General features: G+C 37.1%; 1 protein-coding gene across 2 annotated transcripts in view; it reads right to left on the bottom strand.

Moving 5' to 3' along the window:
• slc17a5 (solute carrier family 17 member 5) overlaps nucleotides 1–18,945 on the bottom strand; it is a 950,640-nt gene extending 931,695 nt beyond the window's left edge. For both annotated transcript variants that reach the window (XR_007947161.1, XM_022198510.2), the window contains exons 1-10: nucleotides 18,741–18,945; nucleotides 15,723–15,919; nucleotides 13,785–14,018; nucleotides 13,554–13,641; nucleotides 11,934–12,020; nucleotides 9,818–9,936; nucleotides 7,057–7,218; nucleotides 5,731–5,863; nucleotides 5,506–5,653; nucleotides 1,872–1,962 (exon numbers count right to left, since the gene is read on the bottom strand). Coding sequence is in view for 1 of the 2 variants with exons in the window: in XM_022198510.2 (XP_022054202.1) it covers nucleotides 1,872–1,962; nucleotides 5,506–5,653; nucleotides 5,731–5,863; nucleotides 7,057–7,218; nucleotides 9,818–9,936; nucleotides 11,934–12,020; nucleotides 13,554–13,641; nucleotides 13,785–14,018; nucleotides 15,723–15,919; nucleotides 18,741–18,816 (1,335 nt within the window). In the remaining variant the exon portion in view is untranslated. The remainder of the gene's footprint in view (nucleotides 1–1,871; nucleotides 1,963–5,505; nucleotides 5,654–5,730; nucleotides 5,864–7,056; nucleotides 7,219–9,817; nucleotides 9,937–11,933; nucleotides 12,021–13,553; nucleotides 13,642–13,784; nucleotides 14,019–15,722; nucleotides 15,920–18,740) is intronic.
• Between the last annotated feature and the right edge of the window lie 1,269 nt (nucleotides 18,946–20,214).

Genomic DNA, 20,214 nt, shown 5'->3' with positions numbered 1-20,214 from the left:
AGTTGGCTGTAGTGCTGTGTTTTATTGGTATTTCTGGTAATACGGTGGATTTACCGACACAGAGCAAGTCGACCCAGAGCAAACAACACAAAGAGTAACTGAATCAAGAAGTATAGCAAAGGTGTGACAACAGAAGGTGAGAGGGGGATCTGGCAGACAGTAGATCACAACAAAAGATAAAAGAATTATGGATAACCCGGGGAAATGGAGTGAAGGAGTGACAGTAAGTATCTGTAGCAAAAGGTCTGCTGTTTCCTTAATCAGATGTCAGCGCTAAGATCTTAATAATTGTCTGAAGATTCTCGGTCATCCAGGTTATGGTACATCTAAGTACTGAAACGGAAGCGAGCTTGAATTTGTTGACCTCTGATCTGCTTTTTCACTTCTGACAGGTGGGAAGTTTCAGATGTTTCACCTCTGATTAGGTTGTTGACGGACCAGGCTGTTATGTGAGTTGAGGTGTTTGAGGAAGGAGACTGGACTGTAAGTAGCTGATAAGTGGAGTTTTAGACCATCTTCTCTGTTTACTGAAGGTTCTTCCAGTTTGGCGTAGGCGGCTTCTTCCATTCCTTTTTCGAACCATTGGTCGAACCATCTATACATCCTGCTGAGAGGAGTGCCTCTTGTCCTTCAGGTATAATACTGCTGAGTTCTATTTGAGGAATTAAGCTCCTTCAAATTGAACCTTGTGTCTGTAAAGTGGCGGTTTTCATTCCCCCAGTGTTCGTCCTTGTGGTCGGTGTTTCTGGGCTTTAAGTGCACTTGATGCAGTGTTTGTTGAAGATCCTCCAAAGTTCTTCAGATATTCATGCAACAGAAGGACTAACAGTGTTTTCCGTTGATTGTTCTGTTCTTCTGTCTGTTCTGTGAGTGTTTGAGGTTTGGATAGTCACACGTTTTCAGTGCTTCTGTTGTGTTAAGTGCTCCTTCTCTTTCCATCCATGTGAGCACTTTGAGCCTGAAGGTGTAGCATTGTGATAACCTCAGCTTGTGATCCAGTTTGTGGTGAGATTGCAACAGGAAATATTAATCTGTGTACTTCGATGATGGGCCTTCAGTCTTCATCAGTGTGCACCATGTAGTCCAAGAACTGTGTACATTTTGATTCTGAATCGGGAGTGGAAGCGATCCCTGCTAAGGAGATCAGAACTCTGCTGTCTACATCTTCCATGTGGAGACTGGCCAGTTTCGAGACACCTTCAGGGCACATATGTGGTCTGGGATCAGGTTGGATAGAGTTCTGTCCTGTAGCAGTCATTTCCCTACAATCCCTAATGATTAGATTAGATTAGGGTTTTTTTGAAGGATTTTTACTCATTTTTTGAAAATATTTACTGGAATTTTCTTGCCAAATTTGTTTGTTTTTTTTAAATAAAATTTTTAAGGGAAGTTAAAAGGAATTATTGGAATTTTCTTCCTGAAGGTTTTGCAAATTTACGGAAATTTGGGGGAATTTTTTTAGTGATTTGTTAGATTTTTTTCCAGACAAGGAAACTATATTTTTTGGTGCCCGTAAATGACGACAACAGGAGGGTTAAATGACACTCAAACTGCATTTACAGCTAAATAAAAACTAAAACAGGAAACAGAGTAAACGTGAGGACAGATCAACAGTCTGGGTGTGAGGGCTGCTTTCTACAGAAGACCAAAGCTGCCCCCTGGTGGCTGAATGTCGACATGTTAATCCTGAACTCACTAAACCAATTAGAAGGGAAATGGAGCATTAGTCCAAAGTAAGGATGCCATCTGTTTATCCGCTGGAGGTGAAGACACCCGGAGTGAACTCTGGTTTATGTAACCAGCAGCATGACATTCTAAAAACAGTTTACTGCTGACCAGGCATCAGTTTAACTCCAGTGTGTGTTTCTTACCTGTTTGGTGAGATTTCTGGCTATAACTGGTCCCACCATGCCGGGGATGGTCGCAAAGGTGTTGGTGATTCCCAGCAAAATCCCTGCATAGCTGTGGAGATAGAAACATACGTTAATAAACGCTCTGTACCTTGACATTTTGATTATATCGCTATGAAGAAATGTTCTTGGAGGAATGAATCATCTAGATAATTCCTCTTCTGATTACTTCTAGAACTGCTGCATCATTTCCTGAACGTCACACGACAATGAGGGAAATGCTGTGACCAAAATCTCCTCAAGAATGACGGCTAACATACAAGAAAAGTGTCCTACTACAACAGTAAAAGAGTAAAGGAGTATATTAGAAGCTAAATGTCTCACTTCCCTCAATTTGAAAAATATTGATGGCCAAGAGTTGGAAGGCGGATTTAAGAGACGACGGAAAAGAAAACACACATCATTAGACGGAAACAACATGCTGTTGATGACATCTGGAGGCCTTTTATATGTTTTTAAGACATGATGTTGGTAATGAGCTTCATCAGAAGCAGTGATATAAGTCCTGAGAAACACCCTGGAAGTTCTTCAGCATTATAATTATTTTCAGTATTTGTCTATATACACACGTGGACAAAATTGTTGGTACCCCTCAGTTAAAGAAGGAAAAACCCACAATTCTCACTGAAATCACTTGAAACTCACAAAAGTAACAATAAATAAAAATTTATTGAAAATTAAATAATCAAAAACAGCCATTACTTTTGAATTGTTGATTAACATAATTATTTAAAAAAACAAACTAATGAAACAGGCCTGGACAAAAATGATGGTACCTCTATAAAAGATTGAAAACTATTTGACCAGAGTGACATGATTAACTCAGGTGTGTCATTTAATTGACATCACAGGTGTTTCCAAACTCATAATCAGTCAGTCTGCCTATTTAAAGGGAGACAAGTAGTCACCCTGCTGTTTGGTGAAAAGGTGTGTACCACACTGAACATGGACAACAGAAAGCGAAGGAGAGAATTGTCCGAGGACATCCGAAAAAAAATGATAGACAAACATCTTAAAGGTAAAGGCTATAAGACCATCTCTAAACAGCTTGAAGTTCCTGTGACAGCAGTGGCTGATATTATTCAGAAGTTCAAGACCCACGGGACAGTAGCCAACCTCCCTGGACGTGGCCGCAAGAGGAAAATTGATGACAAATTGAAGAGACGGATCGTTGGAATTGTATCCAAAGAGCCCAGAGCAACCTCCAAAGAAATTAAAGGTGAACTCCAAGGCCAAGGTACATCAGTGTCAGATCGCACCATTCGTCGTCGTTTGAGCCAAAGTGGACTTCATGGGAGACGACCAAGGAGGACACCACTGCTGAAAAAAACTCATAAAAAAGCCAGACTGGAATTTGCAAAAATACATGTTGACAAGCCACAAAGCTTCTGGGAGAATGTCCTTTGGACAGATGAGACCAAACTGGAGCTTTTTGGTAAGGCACATCAACTCTATGTTCATAGACTCAAAAACCAAGCATACGAAGAAAAGAACACTGTCCCTACGGTGAAACATGGAGGAGGCTCAGTAATGTTTTGGGGCTGCTTTGCTGCATCTGGCACAGGGTGTCTTGAAAGTGTGCAAGGTACGATGAAATCTGAAGACTATCAAGGCATTCTGGAGAGAAATGTGCTGCCTAGTGTCAGAAAGCTTGGTCTCAGTCGCAGGTCATGGGTCTTCCAACAGGACAACGATCCAAAACACACAGCCAAAAACACCCAAGAATGGCTGAGAGAAAAGCGTTGGACTATTCTAAAGTGGCCTTCTATGAGCCCAGATCTGAATCCCATTGAACATATGTGGAAGGAGCTGAAACATGCCATTTGGAGAAGACACCCATCAAACCTGAGACAACTGGAGCTGTTTGCTCATGAGGAGTGGGCCAAAATACCTGTTGACAGCTGCAGAACGCTCATTGACAAATACAGAAATCGTTTAATTGCAGTGATTGCCTCAAAAGGTTGTGCAACAAAATATTAAGTTATGGGTACCATCATTTTTGTCCAGGCCTGTTTCATTAGTTTGTTTTTTTAAATAATTATGTTAATCAACAATTCAAAAGTGATGGCTGATTTTGATTATTTAATTTTCAATAAATTTTTATTTATTGTTACTTTTGTGAGTTTCAAGTGATTTCAGTGAGAATTGTGGGTTTTTCCTTCTTTAACTGAGGGGTACCAACAATTTTGTCCACGTGTGTATTTAAGTGAAAGTGTGCATATATATTTATATCTGTATACCATACCCAAGGTCTTGTTTTTTTGTTTTGTTTTGGGATTTTTTTGCTAGCTTTACTTTCATCTAATTTCTACTGTTTTAACACATATTTCTTCCACTTATCTGGTGAGGGGCTGGGAGGGAGAACAGGGAGGAAACGTTTCCTTTGTTACATTTAGAAGCATTTTGCTGCTTGACTTGCTGTAATTTACAAAGAAAAAATCTAAAAAATAAATGAAAAAATTTGTGTTATTCAGCACTAAAGTGATACCATAAAAATGAAATTATTTTCTTTGCAGAATATTTAAAGGTTCCGTTTGCACGATTCAGCGACATCTTGTGGTGAAAATGCAGATTACAGCCAACAGAATAACCTCACCTCACCTTTGACTGAATAGGAGAACCAACAACAATAATAATGAGATGAAAATGTAGAAGTTCTTCTCTAGAGTCAGTAATCGTGCTGTCATATAATCAAGTGAAAAATGTCGCCAGCTCTTGTAGAAAAAAAACAAACAAGTGAACTGTGCTTGTTTACATCAGCTGCTGTGGAGTAAATAAACTCAGCTGTGTCACCAGAAGGTGGTGCTGTTCGCTATAAACAGTAAAAAAAAGTTGTTACTTATATATATATATATATATATTCATTGTACATTTTTAATATAGAGATAACTATATCTCTACATATAAAAAGGGTTTAAAAACAAAAATATAGATGTAAATATGTTTTTAAATTTTTTGCTTTTAATTTTTTAAATTTTTACTGTATATGTGTTTATATATATATAATAAAAATATAATTAACATAATTTTTTGTTTTATTTTGTGCTAATTTTGCTATATTTTTCTCTCTCATGTTTTTCTATAGTTGGGCCTTACAGGGTTAAAACAAGAAGGAAAACCAGAATATTGGCTTAAATTTAGGGAAGTCTCAAAGAATTGTTTTCAATCGAGAAAATCTGAAATAATTCAGCCACATTTCAAACTGTTTGGAGGCAAAGAAAATGAAAGAAGCAGAGACATCTGATAAGTCGTGCAAGTTCAATGTTCACAATGTGAAAATTATTTGAAAACTGTGTTTCCATCTCTAATTATGGACATTAAATGATTCTCAAAAAAGCCTAAAACCAACTAAAGTGAACCTGTTAATAAAGCCTTTTAGAATACTGCAGTTCATATTAACTTTGGACACTAATGCCGTACTTTAGAATGTGGTTAATGTTTGGTTTGTCCTTTATGGGCTCCTGTAGAAACAGATACAAAGATCTGTAGATACAAAGGGCTCATTCTGACATAATGAAATCTCTCATTACAGGGTGACTGTACACTAAATAAAACATAATTGTGGAGCTTTAAAGATTTATATTGTGATTCCTACGAAGGAGCGATGTCCAGGTGGTTGATGTTGAAGCCGGACGCCGACACTCCGCCCAGAGAAGAGGAGATGGTGACGAAGCTCACAGCCAGGACGTAGTTACAGCCGGTGTAACCCGCCGCCACCAGGAAGGCTGCCGATCCGAGCATCCCTACAGGAACAGAAACAGCGATGAAAGGATCCTCAGAGGCAGCAGACGAGGTGTTGTGGACGACGGTGATACCTTACCGATGAGGGAGCAGACCTTCCTGACCAGGATGGTGGAATACAGGCAGCTCTCTCTAAGATAATCGGCTATTTGTCCGCTCAGAACGGCTACGATGGCACAGCCCAGGTAAGGCAGAGCCGACAGCATGCCGTTCTGATGAGGTTAGAAAGAAATAACAGGAAAAGGTATTACAGAGAAGAAACTCTCTGAATTCAGATATCTTGGTTTGAATCTTGATTCCACATTAAATGAATATCCATCCATCCATCCATTCTTTATACACCACTTTATCCTCACTAGGGTCATGGGGGGTGCTGGAGTTTATCCCAGCTGACTCTGGTGAAGGCAGGGGACACCCTGGACAGGTCACCAGTCTGTCACAGGGCTACATATACAGACACACATTCACACCTACGGACAATTTAGAGTAACCAATTAACCTCAGCATGTTTTTGGACTGTGGGAGGAAGCCGGAGTACCCGGAGAAAACCCACGCATGCACAGGGAGAACATGCAAACTCCATAAATGAATATCTAACAGTGAAATTCAGCCTGAACAAGTTAAGATAAATCAGAGCTTTTCTAACACTTGGTGCTGCTGGAATGATTCTGCATCCTAAGATATTATCACACACTGAATACTGCGTAGCATGTTGGTTCCAGACGGGTGTAAATACACACACAATCATAGAATCATTCCATAAAACATCACTGAAGGGCTTCAATAGAAAGCTAACATCATATCATGTCTCTAAAATCTTATAGAAGAACAACTTACTGAGCTTTGAGAATTTTAAAAATGTTAAATCGGCTTGTTTGACCTCTAAGCTGTTCCATGGACTCACCAAACCCCCCATGTCAGACTTTATAAAAAGGACTCCTAGGAGCTCCTCCAGAGAGAACTCTGAGGTTCCACACAGAAAACAGCCTCCTTCTGTGAAGACCAGTAAGATCTTCCAAGCTGCTTGCTTCTTCCCCTCTTTTCCACTCTGTCCAAAGCTCTGGACTGTTATTTTTCTTAATAAACCAAATAAGCTTCTATTAGAAGTCCTTCATTTGTTATATTACTCTCGTTTATCCGCAGTCCCTCATTTTGCTCAAAATGTGTGGATTCATTTGTATTAATAAAATACTATCAGCTTCAGTTAAACAGCGTCCAGCGGACTGTTCCTGTTCTTCCCTCTCTTTTCCTTTGACCTCACAGATTTGTTATGCAGCTGGACGGATCATTTTTTGCTTCAGAAACAGGTTCTGGTGGATTTCTGAGGTGAAATAACTTGACAAATCCTCCCTCATGCGATGGAATCCGACCCGTCCTGCTAAAGCCTGTTACATTCACATCTCACCTGCTGTATGCTGAAGCCCAGGATGTTCTTCATGTACGTCGGCAGCAGGGTGAGGAGAGTGTAGAAGGTCCAGTTGTAGGAGAAATGAGCCACAACGATGGCCCACAGAGGCACGGACGTCACTATGGATCTCCAGGGGATGTAGTCTGCTGAGGTGGAGAGCTGCAGACAGAAACACAAGAATTGAAATTAATCAACAAATATTTATCGTTTAAAAACAGAGAAATCTGAAATAACAACTTTAGAGTTTACTGTTGGCTTGTGTTCTTTAGTAATAGTGGAAAAATATAAGCTGGTTTTGTTTTATTGAATTCCAAGAGGATGTGTTTTAGTAATAAATGTAAAAACAGGTTTTATAGAAGGGCACAGAGACTCTATTAATCTACTACCTTTTAGTGTGATGTAAGCGCTGCTGGTTTTATCTCCACCTGCTGGCAAAAAATGTCCAATTGACACAACATTTTGGGCTGTATGAGACACTTGTCCACAGTCTACGTATGAAAACGTGCACAGAAACTAACCAATGTCCTCCTGTGAATGGGGTCAGCTGCAAAATCTGTTTTAGTCGCCTGATAAAAACAGCATCAGTTTAGGTTGACACTGTATTCAGAATATTTTTATTGCTTTATCTTGCTGTTAGTAAAAATACAGTAAAAACAAGGCAAAATTACACTAAAAATGCAGTAAAAATATAGCTTAAAAAACGGTAAAAGTATAGTAAAAATACAGTAAAAATAGTAAAAGTAAAAAAACGCAAAAATATAGAAAGAAAACATAGCAAAAAATACAGTAAAAATACAGTAAAATATAGCTTAAAAAATGGTAAAAGTATAGTAAAAATACAGCAAAAATAGAGTAAAAAACAGTAAAAATATAGAAAAAAAATAGTAAAATACAGTAAAAATACTAAAAAAACCCAGTAAAAGTAGTTTAAAAACAGTAAAAAAAATAGTAAAAATACAGTAAAAGTACAGTAAAAAAAGAAGTAAAAACAAAGTAAAAATATAGCTTAAAAAACGGTAAAAGTATAGTTTAAAAACAGTAAAAAATATAGTAAAATACAGTAAAAGTATAGTAAAGAAAGAAGTAAAAATATAGTAAAAATATAGCTTAAAAAACGGTAAAAGTATTGTAAAAATACAGTAAAAATAGTAAAAGTAAAAAAAAAACACAAAACTACAGAAAGAAAAAATAGCAAAATCCAGTAAAACATAGTAAAAAATACAGTAAAATATAGCTTTAAAAATGGTAAAAGTATAGTAAAAATACAGCAAAAATAGAGTAAAACAGTAAAAATATAGAAAAAATAGTAAAATACAGTAAAAAATACTAAAAAAAACAGTAAAAGTATAGTTTAAAAACAGTAAAAAATAGTAAAAATACAGTAAAAGTATAGTAAAAAAAGAAGTAAAAATATAGTTTAAAAAACACAGTAAAAGTGTAGTTTAAAAAACAGTAAAAAAAATTATAGTAAAAATACAGTAAAAGTATAGTAAAAAAAAGAAGTAAAAACATAGTAAAAATATAGCTTAAAAAACGGTAAAAGTATAGTTTAAAAAAACAGTAAAAATATAGTAAAAATACAGTAAAAGTATCGTAAAGAAAGAAGTAAAAATATAGTAAAAATATAGCTTAAAAAACGGTAAAAGTATTGTAAAAATACAGTAAAAGCGTAAAAAAACAGCAAAAATATAGAAAAAAATAGTAAAATACAGTAAAAATATAGTTTAAAAAAACAATAAAAAATAGTAAAATACAGTAAAAGTATAGTAAAAATGCAGTAAAAATACAGTACAGTATATTCTACAGAGACAGTTTCCTAGTAAAATATCATTTTAGCATATTGTTCTAGTGGAACATTTGCATGCAGGGAGGCAATCACTGCCTATCAAAATGATCGATTTACCTAAAAAACAAAGCATTTGCATAACGCATATCCTCATAAAAGCGTAAGTTTTCAGCATTTTAGGTCGATGCTTGGAGGTTGTTGGCGTTTCAGCCAGCAAACGAGGATTTTAAAAAGTGGAAATGACTCCTCCATTTCACATCCAGTGAGTCTGTCTAACTGCTGTGGATCCCTACTAATGTTTTAAAACACCAAAGTCACAAAATGACAGAAACTAACCGATGGAAGCAGAGTCTGGCATGTAACCGTTTCTATCGTCCCTCATAAAGGCTCGTCTGGTGGAAATATGAAGCTGTAAAAATATAAACAGTGTGGTGGTCATGTCTGCTTCTCCAAACAGGAAATCCATCAGCTGTGGATCAGTTCTTCATACAAACCCACTGCAAAGACCAAACTGTCCCTTCAAGGTTGTGTTTCTGATTAAAACACTTTGGATCTGTCGTCCAAAGTCACATCAGTGTGACTGACGACTGCATGTGAAGAAATTTAAATGCAAAACTTTGTGAATTTATCAGATAAAGGTGTTTCCAAGGAGCTTAAAGGTTGCTGCAGATTCTGTAGAAACAGCAGAGTTTATTTCCCAGCAGAAATAACCACTAGATTAGCGTTAGTGTCGTCACAGAACTGCAGATTCATGCTGAGTCTTGTGACCAAACAACCCAACAGGACAGATAAGAAAATGCAACGGCGCACTAAACTGAGATTGTGTAACATTATTGTGAGTGACGCAGAACACCCAGACTATAATCTACCATCACATACGTGGATTTTACAAGAGAGAAATGTAAAAGAGCTCCAACAGCTGTTTTCTTTCGTCTGTTTCTGAGAACCTGTTGTTCAGGTTTCTGCCGTTACCTCGTTCTTCAGCGAGCTGGTGATGTACAGTCTCTCCCGCTCCGATATCCGAGGATGAGTGTTTGGACTGTTGAAGACCAGAAAAGACCACAAGACGAACCACACCAGACCGACAGCGCCTGGAGACACAACAGACAAGAAAATCAGCTTTTATTTTACCACAAAACAACACTGGAGAGCTGCACTTATCCAGCAAATATACACTACTGCTCAAAAGTCTGGGGTCATCCAGACAATTCCATGTTTTCCATGAAAACTCCCACTTTTATCCATGTGCTAACATAACTGCACAAGGGTTTTCTAACTATCAATGAGCCTTTCAGCACCATCAGCTAACACAATGTAGCATTAGAACACAGGAGTGATGGTTGCTGGAAATGTTCCTCTGTACCTCTATGGAGATATTCCATTAAATATCAGCTGCAATAGTCATTTACCACATTAACAATGTCTGCACTGGATTTACCATTCATTTAATGGTATATGCATTGAAAAAAACACTGCTTTTCTTTCAAAAATAAGGACATTTCTAAGTGACCCCAGACTTTTAAGCACAGCAGTGTAATAAAATCTTGTAAAACATCATAAAAGTACAGTAAAAATATAGTTTAAAAAACTAAAAATATAGTTAAAAAATACATTTAAAAAATCTAGTGAACATCTCATAAAACATTGTAATAATACACTAAAAATATATTAAAAATATAGAAAAAATACAGTAAAAATATAGTTAAAAATCTAGTAAACATCTCATAAAACACTGTAAAAATACAGTAAAAATATATATTAAAAATATAGAAAAAATACATTAAAAACAGTAAAAATATAGTTAAAAATCTATTAAAAATACAGTTAAAAATCTAGTAAACATCTCGTAAAACATTGTAAAAATACAGTAAAAATATAGAAAAAAATACAGTAAAAACAGTTAAAAATCTAGTAAAAACATAGCAAAAACGTAGAAAAATATAGTAAAAATGCACTAAAAATATAGACTACTGTTCAGTAGTTTGGGATCACCCAGAAAATTTCATCTTTTCCATGAAAATTCCCACTTTTATCTGCATTCTAACAAAACTGCACAGGGGTTTTCTGATCATCAATTTCCAGCTAGAATAGTCATTTACCATATTAACAATGTCTGGACTGTATTTATCATACATTTAATGTTGAAAAAAAAGAGATTTTCTTTCAAAAAATAAGAATGTTTCTCAGTAACCCCAGACATTTGAACGGTAGAGTCGAACATGAAAGCGTTTACTGACAGCAGGTTGTGAAGATGTTTTACTGAAACTGAACATTGCACGAACAACAATAGCAGTTGTTTTTTTTAACACCAGCGTCTGTTCGGCGGTTTACAGATGAAGTTCAAGAAAGCAAGTAAATAAAGTGTGACTTCTGCAGCGGTTCCGTCTGAAAGCACATTTTCCTCTTTAGTTTGCTGAATCATCGTTTCCACAGACTAAAGAGGAACAAAAGAACGGACACGACAAACATCTGAAGCTTAAAGTTAACACTCAGGTGCTGACGAATCACTGGAAGTCAGAGAAATATGCAAACCTTCTAGAAGAATCCTTGACAGAGAAACGTTTCCCACACTTTGCTTGCAACCTTTCTGATTAATGCTCTTCTAATTCATTATTGCACCCTGTTTAAAAGTAAACTCTGTGGTTCCCATCAGCTCAGTCCCAAATTATTTATAAATGCATGCTAAATAACTGCAATTCTGAGAAAATTGTGCAGACAAAACAAAGTTTATTGGCTTTTCTGCTGAACCGCTGGACTACTGAAGCCAATCAGCTCCAAAAAAACCAACCTGAGAGACTCTTAACTGTAATTAAATGTCTGATTTTACCTAATTTTTTTTTAAATTTTTGACAAATCAAGTACTTTTCCCACTGAGCCAGTTTCAGCACGTTTTTTTGTTTTTTGTTCGGTTGGAAATATCTCCAGAACTATTAAAGGTAAAAGCCTGAAAGTTTGCCAATGTGACAGAATCTGCAACGACTGCAAGTAAATCAAACAATCTCTGGGAAAACTTGAGCCAATCAGACGTAGTTGAGCAGAAACTGTTGTAAAAGTTTGACGATTTGAGACAGAATGATGCATTATTTACCAAATATGTAGAAGACGTAGGTCCAGTCCAGGTAGAAGCAGATCTGACCAGACAGAGGAAGACAAACTACCGTCCCCAGCTGGGCTCCTGGGAGGGAAGAGAGAAGACAAACATCTGTACAGAGGTCTGAAATAACACGCTGGAACCACGAAGATGAGCTTAACATCTCTAATCTTTCACACAGAAACATGAAGATAAGACCAGAACTACCAGCTCAGTGAAGAATTTCCTATCAAAGATCAATAAAGTCTATGTTCTGTTCTAGCTTATGTCTGCGTAGATTCTGAGTCATCTGGATCATGAGTTTGGTTCCTCAAGACGTTTCATTGTACATCTAAGAGGCTTCCTGTGTGGATTCCCAGTAAAAACCAACTTCAAGAACCAGAATCATTTCTCCCACTGAAGCCTTTTAGATGACGTGTTTGGCTCAGGACGACTCAGATATGACCGATTAAGTTTCACGCTTTTCTTACATCTAAGGCTGTTTGTTAATAAGCGATGAATGAGAAATATTTACCAGGGATTTCCTCATAGAACGCTGTGTGCCCAGAAGCAGTAACCAACATAAAAAAAGCCTTTTTGCATGATTCCCCCCCCACTTTTTTTAGTTTATCAGTCGAATAGGACTGAAGAATCTCAACAGTCATAGAAATGTGAATTGTAGTATAAATTTTCTCATTAGTCAGTGTAATATTAGTCTCAATATCATATGTGATATTTCATTTTAATTAACAATATTTCATTTTCATGTGTAAAAGTTTTCATTTTAATGTAAAAAATCCACATTTCATGGCAGAAACATGTCAATTTAATGTACAATATTTCATTTTTGTCATTTTGTGTCTGTTTTTTGTAATTTTGTCTCATTTTTGTCATTTTGTGTCTCATTTTTGTCATTTTCTCATTTTGTGTCTCATTTTTGCCATTTTGTGTCTCATTTTTGTCATTTTGTGTCTCATTTTGCCATTTTGTGTCACATTTTTGTCATTTTGTCTCATTTTGTCATTTTGTGTCTCATTTTTGTCATTTTGTCTCATTTTTGCCATTTTGTGTCTGTTTTTTGTAATTTTGTCTCATTTTTGTCATTTTGTGTCACATTTTTGTCATTTTGTCTCATTTTGTCATTTTGTGTCTCATTTTGTGTCTCATTTTTGTCATTTTGTGTCTCATTTTGCCATTTTGTGTCTCATTTTTGTAACTGTCTCATTTTTGCCATTCTGTGTCTCGTTTTTGTCATTTTGTGTCTAATTTCTGTCATGTGTCTCATCTTTGTCATTTTGTCCCATTTTGTGTCTCATTTCTGTTATTTTGTGTCTCATTTTTGTAATTTTGTGTCTCATTTTTGTCATTTTGTCATTTTACCATTACTAGAATCTGTACCAGTGTTGCTAATTATAATAATTGCTGATTGTTTTATCTGTTGTTGCTTTTCTATCAGGCTCTGCATTAATTTTCATTTTCTGTAATTTGGTTTTCTGAGCAGCATCTGGCACAAGAATTACTTTTTTTTTGATAAATAAAACTCTATCAACTCTTATTTTATTTCAGTAATAAAAAAACAGCTGAACGTTTGACCAGGTGATCAAAGTTTTCCTTCGTGTTTCAGCTCTGGTTACTCACCGATATAGGAGATGGTGAGCAGCCGGCTCCTCTCCAGCGGTGGAGCCCAGGCGGCCCACATGGTGTACATGGCGGGAAACGTGACACCCTGAAAACAAACAACGAGAGAAGAGCGCAATCATTAACCCATCCGTCCTCTGAAACCTTTCTCTTCCTTTTAATGCTTGCAGCACAGATGGTGACGGTGCTATAAAAAAAACTGCACCATTATTTCCTCCTCTGATGGTTTACCTCTCCGATGCCCTCCACCACTCTGACAGCGAACAGGTAGCTCGGTCCCAGGTCAGCGGCCGTCGGGGTGAGCAGCGTAAAAACCGCAGTTCCCAGGACTCCAAAGCCCATCAGCCACTTGGGTCCGAGGCGGCCGGCCAGGTATCCTCCAGGGATCTGAGTCAGGATGTAGCCGTAGAAGAAGGAGCCCAGGATCCAGCCCTGAGTCTCAGAGTCCCAGTTATAAAGGCTGGCCTGTGAGGGGAAGAGTTGGAGACGGTCTGAGGAGATCTAGACAACAAACTACTTCACATAATTCTTCAGTTTTAGCTTGAATGTCAGCAGGAAACTGTTCTAGCCCTTTGGGTGACATGAAATGTCCTCTTATATACCCTGGGAATACACTGGAGCTGAAGCACGTCAGATAGGACATAAAGTATTATGGAATCTGCTACATTTAAAGTCGTGCTCATTGAATTCTTCAGGTCATATACTTTTAGTGGTACCAAGGGTGGTCTAATCATTTTTGCATGACTGCATATACAGGAGCCTGAGACTTTATCTAAACATGTTAGTCCTGAAAAAAATTGGAAAAAGCTCCATCTGTGCAACACTTTAGCTGAAAGTTTCACCCTGATTTGTCCAAAACTGCTGACTGTCAGATGTCATAATCTTCCTAAATGTTTTTTTTTTTCCCCATGATGAGGAAACAGAAACAGGAAGTTACAATGCTAAATATCATTTTCCAAAAAGCCTGCCAACAACAAGTACTTTATGTCAGGACTACAGGGGGCAAAAGTTCAACGTTCACACACTCCTTCATCTGCATTTTCTGTCTGCATCACAAAACAGGGACACAATTATTGTAAAACGTAAATTAAAAACAAAGGAACACACAAGTAGAACTGAACTCAGACACACAAAGTGTAACAATTTGTGCATAAGATTGACTGAAATGTCTTCAACACAACTTTCTACGTCACCGAAACTGATAATTCAACTTCCTGTACGTATAATTCTGACCCAGCAGATTAGAAGACCCAGAATAAATCTATAAAAAAAACAAAATGCATAATTTTGCAGCATTTCTTATTATGGTCCACATCTCTTGAGGACCTGAGGGCTGCAGAGTGCTGATATTTTTAAAAGAAAACTCAAGAATCTCCCTTTTTAATCAGGCTTTTGATTGATTTAATACATTTTTTGTCTCGTTTTTGTTCATTTTTTGTCACTTTGTAACTTTTCTGTCTAATTTTTTGTCTCTTGATTACTTTGTTTCACGTTATTTGTCTCATTTTTGTCATATTTTGTCGTTTTTTGTCTTTTTTACTGACTTTTGTCATTTGTCTGTTGTTTTTGACATTTTGCGTTCCCTTTTGTCTTGCGTGTGTATTTTGTGTTGTTTTGTTTCTTTTTTTGTCATTTTTTGTCTCCTTTGTGTCACTTGTGCAATTTGTATCTCTTTTTTTTCGTTTTGTAACATTTCTGTCAAATTTTATGTCTGTTTTTGTCATTTTGTGCCGTTTGTTTCATTTTTGCAATATTTTGTCTTGTTTTGTCTTTTTTGGTCTGACTTTTGTCGTTTTGATCATAAAGTAAAATACTACATCATTCAGTTCCAGGTGACTAAATGTTGTGTTTCTTTGTAGACACTCTGTGATCTGGAAGCTGTAATGTGGAAATGATAAACTGAGGATGAATGTGGATGAAACTGAATTTGTTTTTCCTCTGAAATTTCAGGTTGTTTGTGATGTTTGGTAAAAAGACAATTCCTTAAATGTGAACATTTTCAGAATGTACTTTTTAGCACTAAAACAAAGGAACCATTGGGAGTTATTCATAGGTTATTATGTTGTGATTTACTGGTCTGAATGTGGAACCTGAACTAAGATGAGTTTGACTCTCCTGCTCTACAGTGAGATTAAAATCTGGGTGTGACTCGGCTAGATTGTCGCTCACCGTGTGGTTGTGTTTGGGTGGAGCAGCGCTGGTGTGAGGAGGACACAGCGAGCCGCTGTGGTTGAGGCTGTTCTCGTGGGTGGTGTTGAGCATGTCCACCATCGCCACGCTGAGGTTCACCCTCAGGGAGTAGACCACGAAGAAGCCGAAAGAGGAGAGAAACGCCAGCGTGTAGCGAGCCGAACAGCATGCTGGAGCTGCAGAACGAAGAAGAGACAAACGGTGGTGTTATAGCACAGAAATAGAGTATTACGCAATGAGGGTAAACTAGCTAATGCTTAATGAGGTGAGGCTCTGTTACACCATCTAACAGACAAGTTCAGTCAAGAAGCACAAGGCTAGCATGTATTTTCTGCAGACTGACAGAAAAGAAACAGGCAAGGCATTTATATTTGTGCACATTTCATGCACAAGAGTAGATCAATGTGCTTTACACACAAAAAATATCAAGAATTAAAACACAATTTAAAAAAATAAAATCAAGCCTAATTATAAATACAACAAAAACAAAAATAGAAAAAATGAACGCAGAAAAAAAATCATTTCCACTAAAATGATGAACAGAACAAACAGTGCAGACAAAAGATTAAATAATTCAAAGTGGGAAAATTAACAGCTTTATTTTATATTAGCGATTCATAACTTCAAAAATGGATCTAAATCTGTTAACACAAAGTCTAGTTTTTGTCTGCTGATTTAATATAATTCATTGTTTCTATATTCATCTGATTTGGAGTAATTCTATAATTAATTTAGAAAAAGGTAAAACTGAGACTTAAGCAGAAGTCACTCTTGTTTATTCTTGTTTATGTTGTTTTTTTTTTCTTTATTCTTATCTTTATTTTATACCTGACCCTAATATTCTGTGCTGTCTTCTTGTTGAATAACCAGCTGCTGTAACAACAGAATTTCCCTCTGGGGATTAATAAAGTCGAGCCAAACCCACAGTTTAAAACAAGCGGCTATGAGGGTCAGTCCATATCATTTCAACCAGTGGTCCCCACCTGACCCTCTCAGATTTTGCTAAGGTTTTACATACATTTAGTACATTATATATGATGGGAAAATCCAAAATGTGAATGCTTTATTGTCATTAGTTTCAAAGTTATGGCCATTTGAAGTAGGTAGGGGGTACCCTATTATTGCAGCCAAAATTAAGACTTGAAATTTTCGACCATTTTCAGACTTCTATAACTTCTGAACAACAAAAGACAGAGATCTGACATTTTCAGAATCATTTCACAGTGACCTATAGTCCTCAGAAATGTGAAAATATTTACTTTATATTTATAATTGCATGTTACAGAGAATGATAAAGTTGCGATTTTATCCATCACGAACTTCTAAACTGCTACATTTGGCCACCCATTACACAAAAACTAATCATCATATCCATTAGAGATTTTATGTGGTATCATTTGGCTATCTAAGGATTGGATCTGTATAAAATGAAAGTGCTATGGTATGTAATGCATGAAATATGAACAGCTAAAAATCAAAAATATCTGTCTGACCTTCGGATTCAAAGGCCAACATTAAACATAGAAGGTTTATAGAAGCAAGTTGTGCTTGGTGTCAAAATTTAGCGAAATTCCTGTAATTCCACATGATGTCTTTTATTTTTTTATACCACCTATCCCACATGCTGATATTGACCTTTGAATCCGAATGCTCAGCGGTGATTCCTGCTCTGCTACATGTGCTACTGACAGTAATCAGAGTCATAAACAATGAAGCCGCTCTATTTGGAAAAACTGTGATTTATAATATACCCTCAAAATGACTTCAAGCAGAGGCTGTTGATTATTTTCTGCTTTTCTCTGTAGAAAAACTTAACATCTGGAGGTTTTAGTCTGTTGAAGCGACTAAATAAGAAACTTACGTTGAGAGTTTACAGAAAATAATCAGCTGATTATCTGATAATAAAACTGTCAGGAAAATTCTTCAGTGGAGTCCTGACTTCTGAAAATTAACACTCAGAGTCGTCTCTCAAGTCAAAGCAAAGTTTTACTTTAACCTGAACAGAGTGACCGGCGAAGGTGTCTCTATACAGACACATAAACATCAGCTGCACATCTGGGTATGTGTTATCTCTGGGTCACTAGAGGCAGATGGCTAGGACTTGTTTCAGCAGCTTGTTCCTCTTTGAGCACACATCACACAGTATTACAGCGAATAAGAACATTCAATCATCAAAAACAGTCATTTTTATAACTAAAACTTGTCAGCGGTTGCAGCCCTGATGTCTACTTTATCACTGATGAAAATGAGAATATTTAATAAAAGCTGTAAAAGTTCCAAGAAGTAAGTTCAGTGCTGAAGATTATTTTAATGCACAAACTACATCTGCTTTCTGATGACTGTCTTTATGTACTCTATTGCTACTACTGGGCGTCGCTCATGTTGACACTGCAAACATCTTCTACATCACAGACATCATCCTGCAGTTTCCTTATCTGTCAGGTCACCATGTTTACTTAGCAAGCATAAGTTGAAGTCTGTGTCAATAAACCACATCTGAACTAGCTCCACTGTCAACTCAGACCTTATCAGAGCTGCGGCTTCTGACTTTAAAACCTTCATTTTAGCTGAGGTGACTGCAGATATCTGTCTTATGATGGTCCAAAACTCGTGACTGAGGCCAGTTATAAAGCTAAAATCACAAGACAGGTGAGGAAAAAGCTCCATAAAGTCTTGGGTGACAAAACACTAACACCTGCATGTACATTTTACTTGAGTTAATCCAGAATAACAGACCTGCAGTCATGAAAACTGTAGAATTTTATGTTTACATTGTAGTGACGGAGATTAATTGGCTATTTTCAGGTTGTATTTGGTGATTTTGTGATCCAAAAAAAGAACAGCTAAACGTTGAAACAAACAACCCAAGTCATGAAATTGTTGCTTTCTTGCTTGTTTAGAGTAAAACAGCAGCTTCTTGGAGACACATGCCAGCAGCTATGAAGCCTATTTAGCCGCCTAGCCCGCAGCTAGCTAACCGGAGCTGTTAAATTTCACCTTTTTGTGGTTTCTCCTCGTGAAGCAGCGGCCTCTCCTGCTCGTCTCCCTCCGTGTCCGACTCGTACCGCTCCATTTTCAGCCGGCGGTGAACCACAGCAGGAGTTCTACTGCATCACAAACACAGAAAACAGCAACACAAGAAGGAAGCTGACGGCGCTGACAGCGGGTCAGCTGACTCTCACGTCACGTGAGGAGAGAGGAAGTGACGTTACTATTTTTGGCCCGAGTTTTTCTTCCGGTGTTAAATAAAGAAAACATCCAAGAGGAAAAACAGCAGCGGAACTACAGTTATAATTATATTTATTTGGTGGTCAGTAGTAGGAAAACTATTAAGGTAGTTTTTAAAGTAAAGGTACTAATACAGCTTTCTAAAAAAATACTTTTTAAAAAATACTAATTGTATTTAAAATATGAAAGGTTGTACATGTTGAACTAAAATATAAGACCAGCCTGCCTTACATCCAGGACTAAAACATGAAAACAGGTTGGTAAATCAATGTACACTCTAAAAGACCACAAATAGACAGTAAACAAATTAGATTTTTTTATTAAATATTGTAATTAACCAAAGGATCAGTGCTATTAGAAGATTTAATTGATGATTTGACTTTGTTTGTCTGGCATCGAGACTCAAACGAAGACATCTGACCGTCTTCCATCGTGACCCTTATTGTTGTCGCTCTTTAATCATGTTAGACTCCGACTTTGGACACAACATCTTGTTTATTAGAACTGTCTGACAGAAGTTTTGTGCTGTGAAATGTCAAATCTGTGATAGATAATGTAATGTTTTGCATGTGGGCAGGTCTACCAAAGAGAGTGGTTTCCTTACAGGACAGAATGTGCAGTTTTTTCTCGAGAATAAAACGCTGAAGTGTTTACAGCTACGATGCTCCACTGAGGCGCCATCACTCACTGATCATTTAATCAAATCTGCCCGAGTTAAAAAATATTAAGTGTCGAATTATTGCATGATAGCATTATGTGCCATGAAATGAAGACGGAGAGATGATGCATCTTGTGACCATCTGTGCATTTAATTATCTATCACAGCAGATAGATGTGCAGCAGTCTTTTAAACACTATGGTTCAGCTCCATGAAACCAAAACAAGCAAAGCATCCAGATGGGTTCTGCTCTGAACTGAATTACGTTGGAGAATAAGATGAGTTTTGGTTTGTTTTTAAGCAGAAAGCCCACGCACAGGACATTCTCCTTCCACAAACTCACATGTAGCGGCAGCATCAGATGATGTGTGAGGATGATGTGACTTTCAAACACAGGTCTGTTGTGGACATGAGGAGCAGCTGAGGAGTTTGTCTTCAGGCTTTATTGTCTCCACCACAGAGGAAACAACGAGACACACACTGCAAATGTGACAAGAGACAGACAGACGGACGCACAGACCAATAGACTTATAATAAAATAAATGAAATGAGCAGTTAGGAAAACACGTTTCTGTCTGCGGCGGG

The sequence above is a fragment of the Acanthochromis polyacanthus genome, chromosome 15 (assembly GCF_021347895.1).
Source record: "Acanthochromis polyacanthus isolate Apoly-LR-REF ecotype Palm Island chromosome 15, KAUST_Apoly_ChrSc, whole genome shotgun sequence".
In the NCBI taxonomy this organism is placed as follows: Eukaryota; Metazoa; Chordata; class Actinopteri; family Pomacentridae; genus Acanthochromis; species Acanthochromis polyacanthus.
This window is presented reverse-complemented; position numbering and strand designations above follow the sequence as displayed.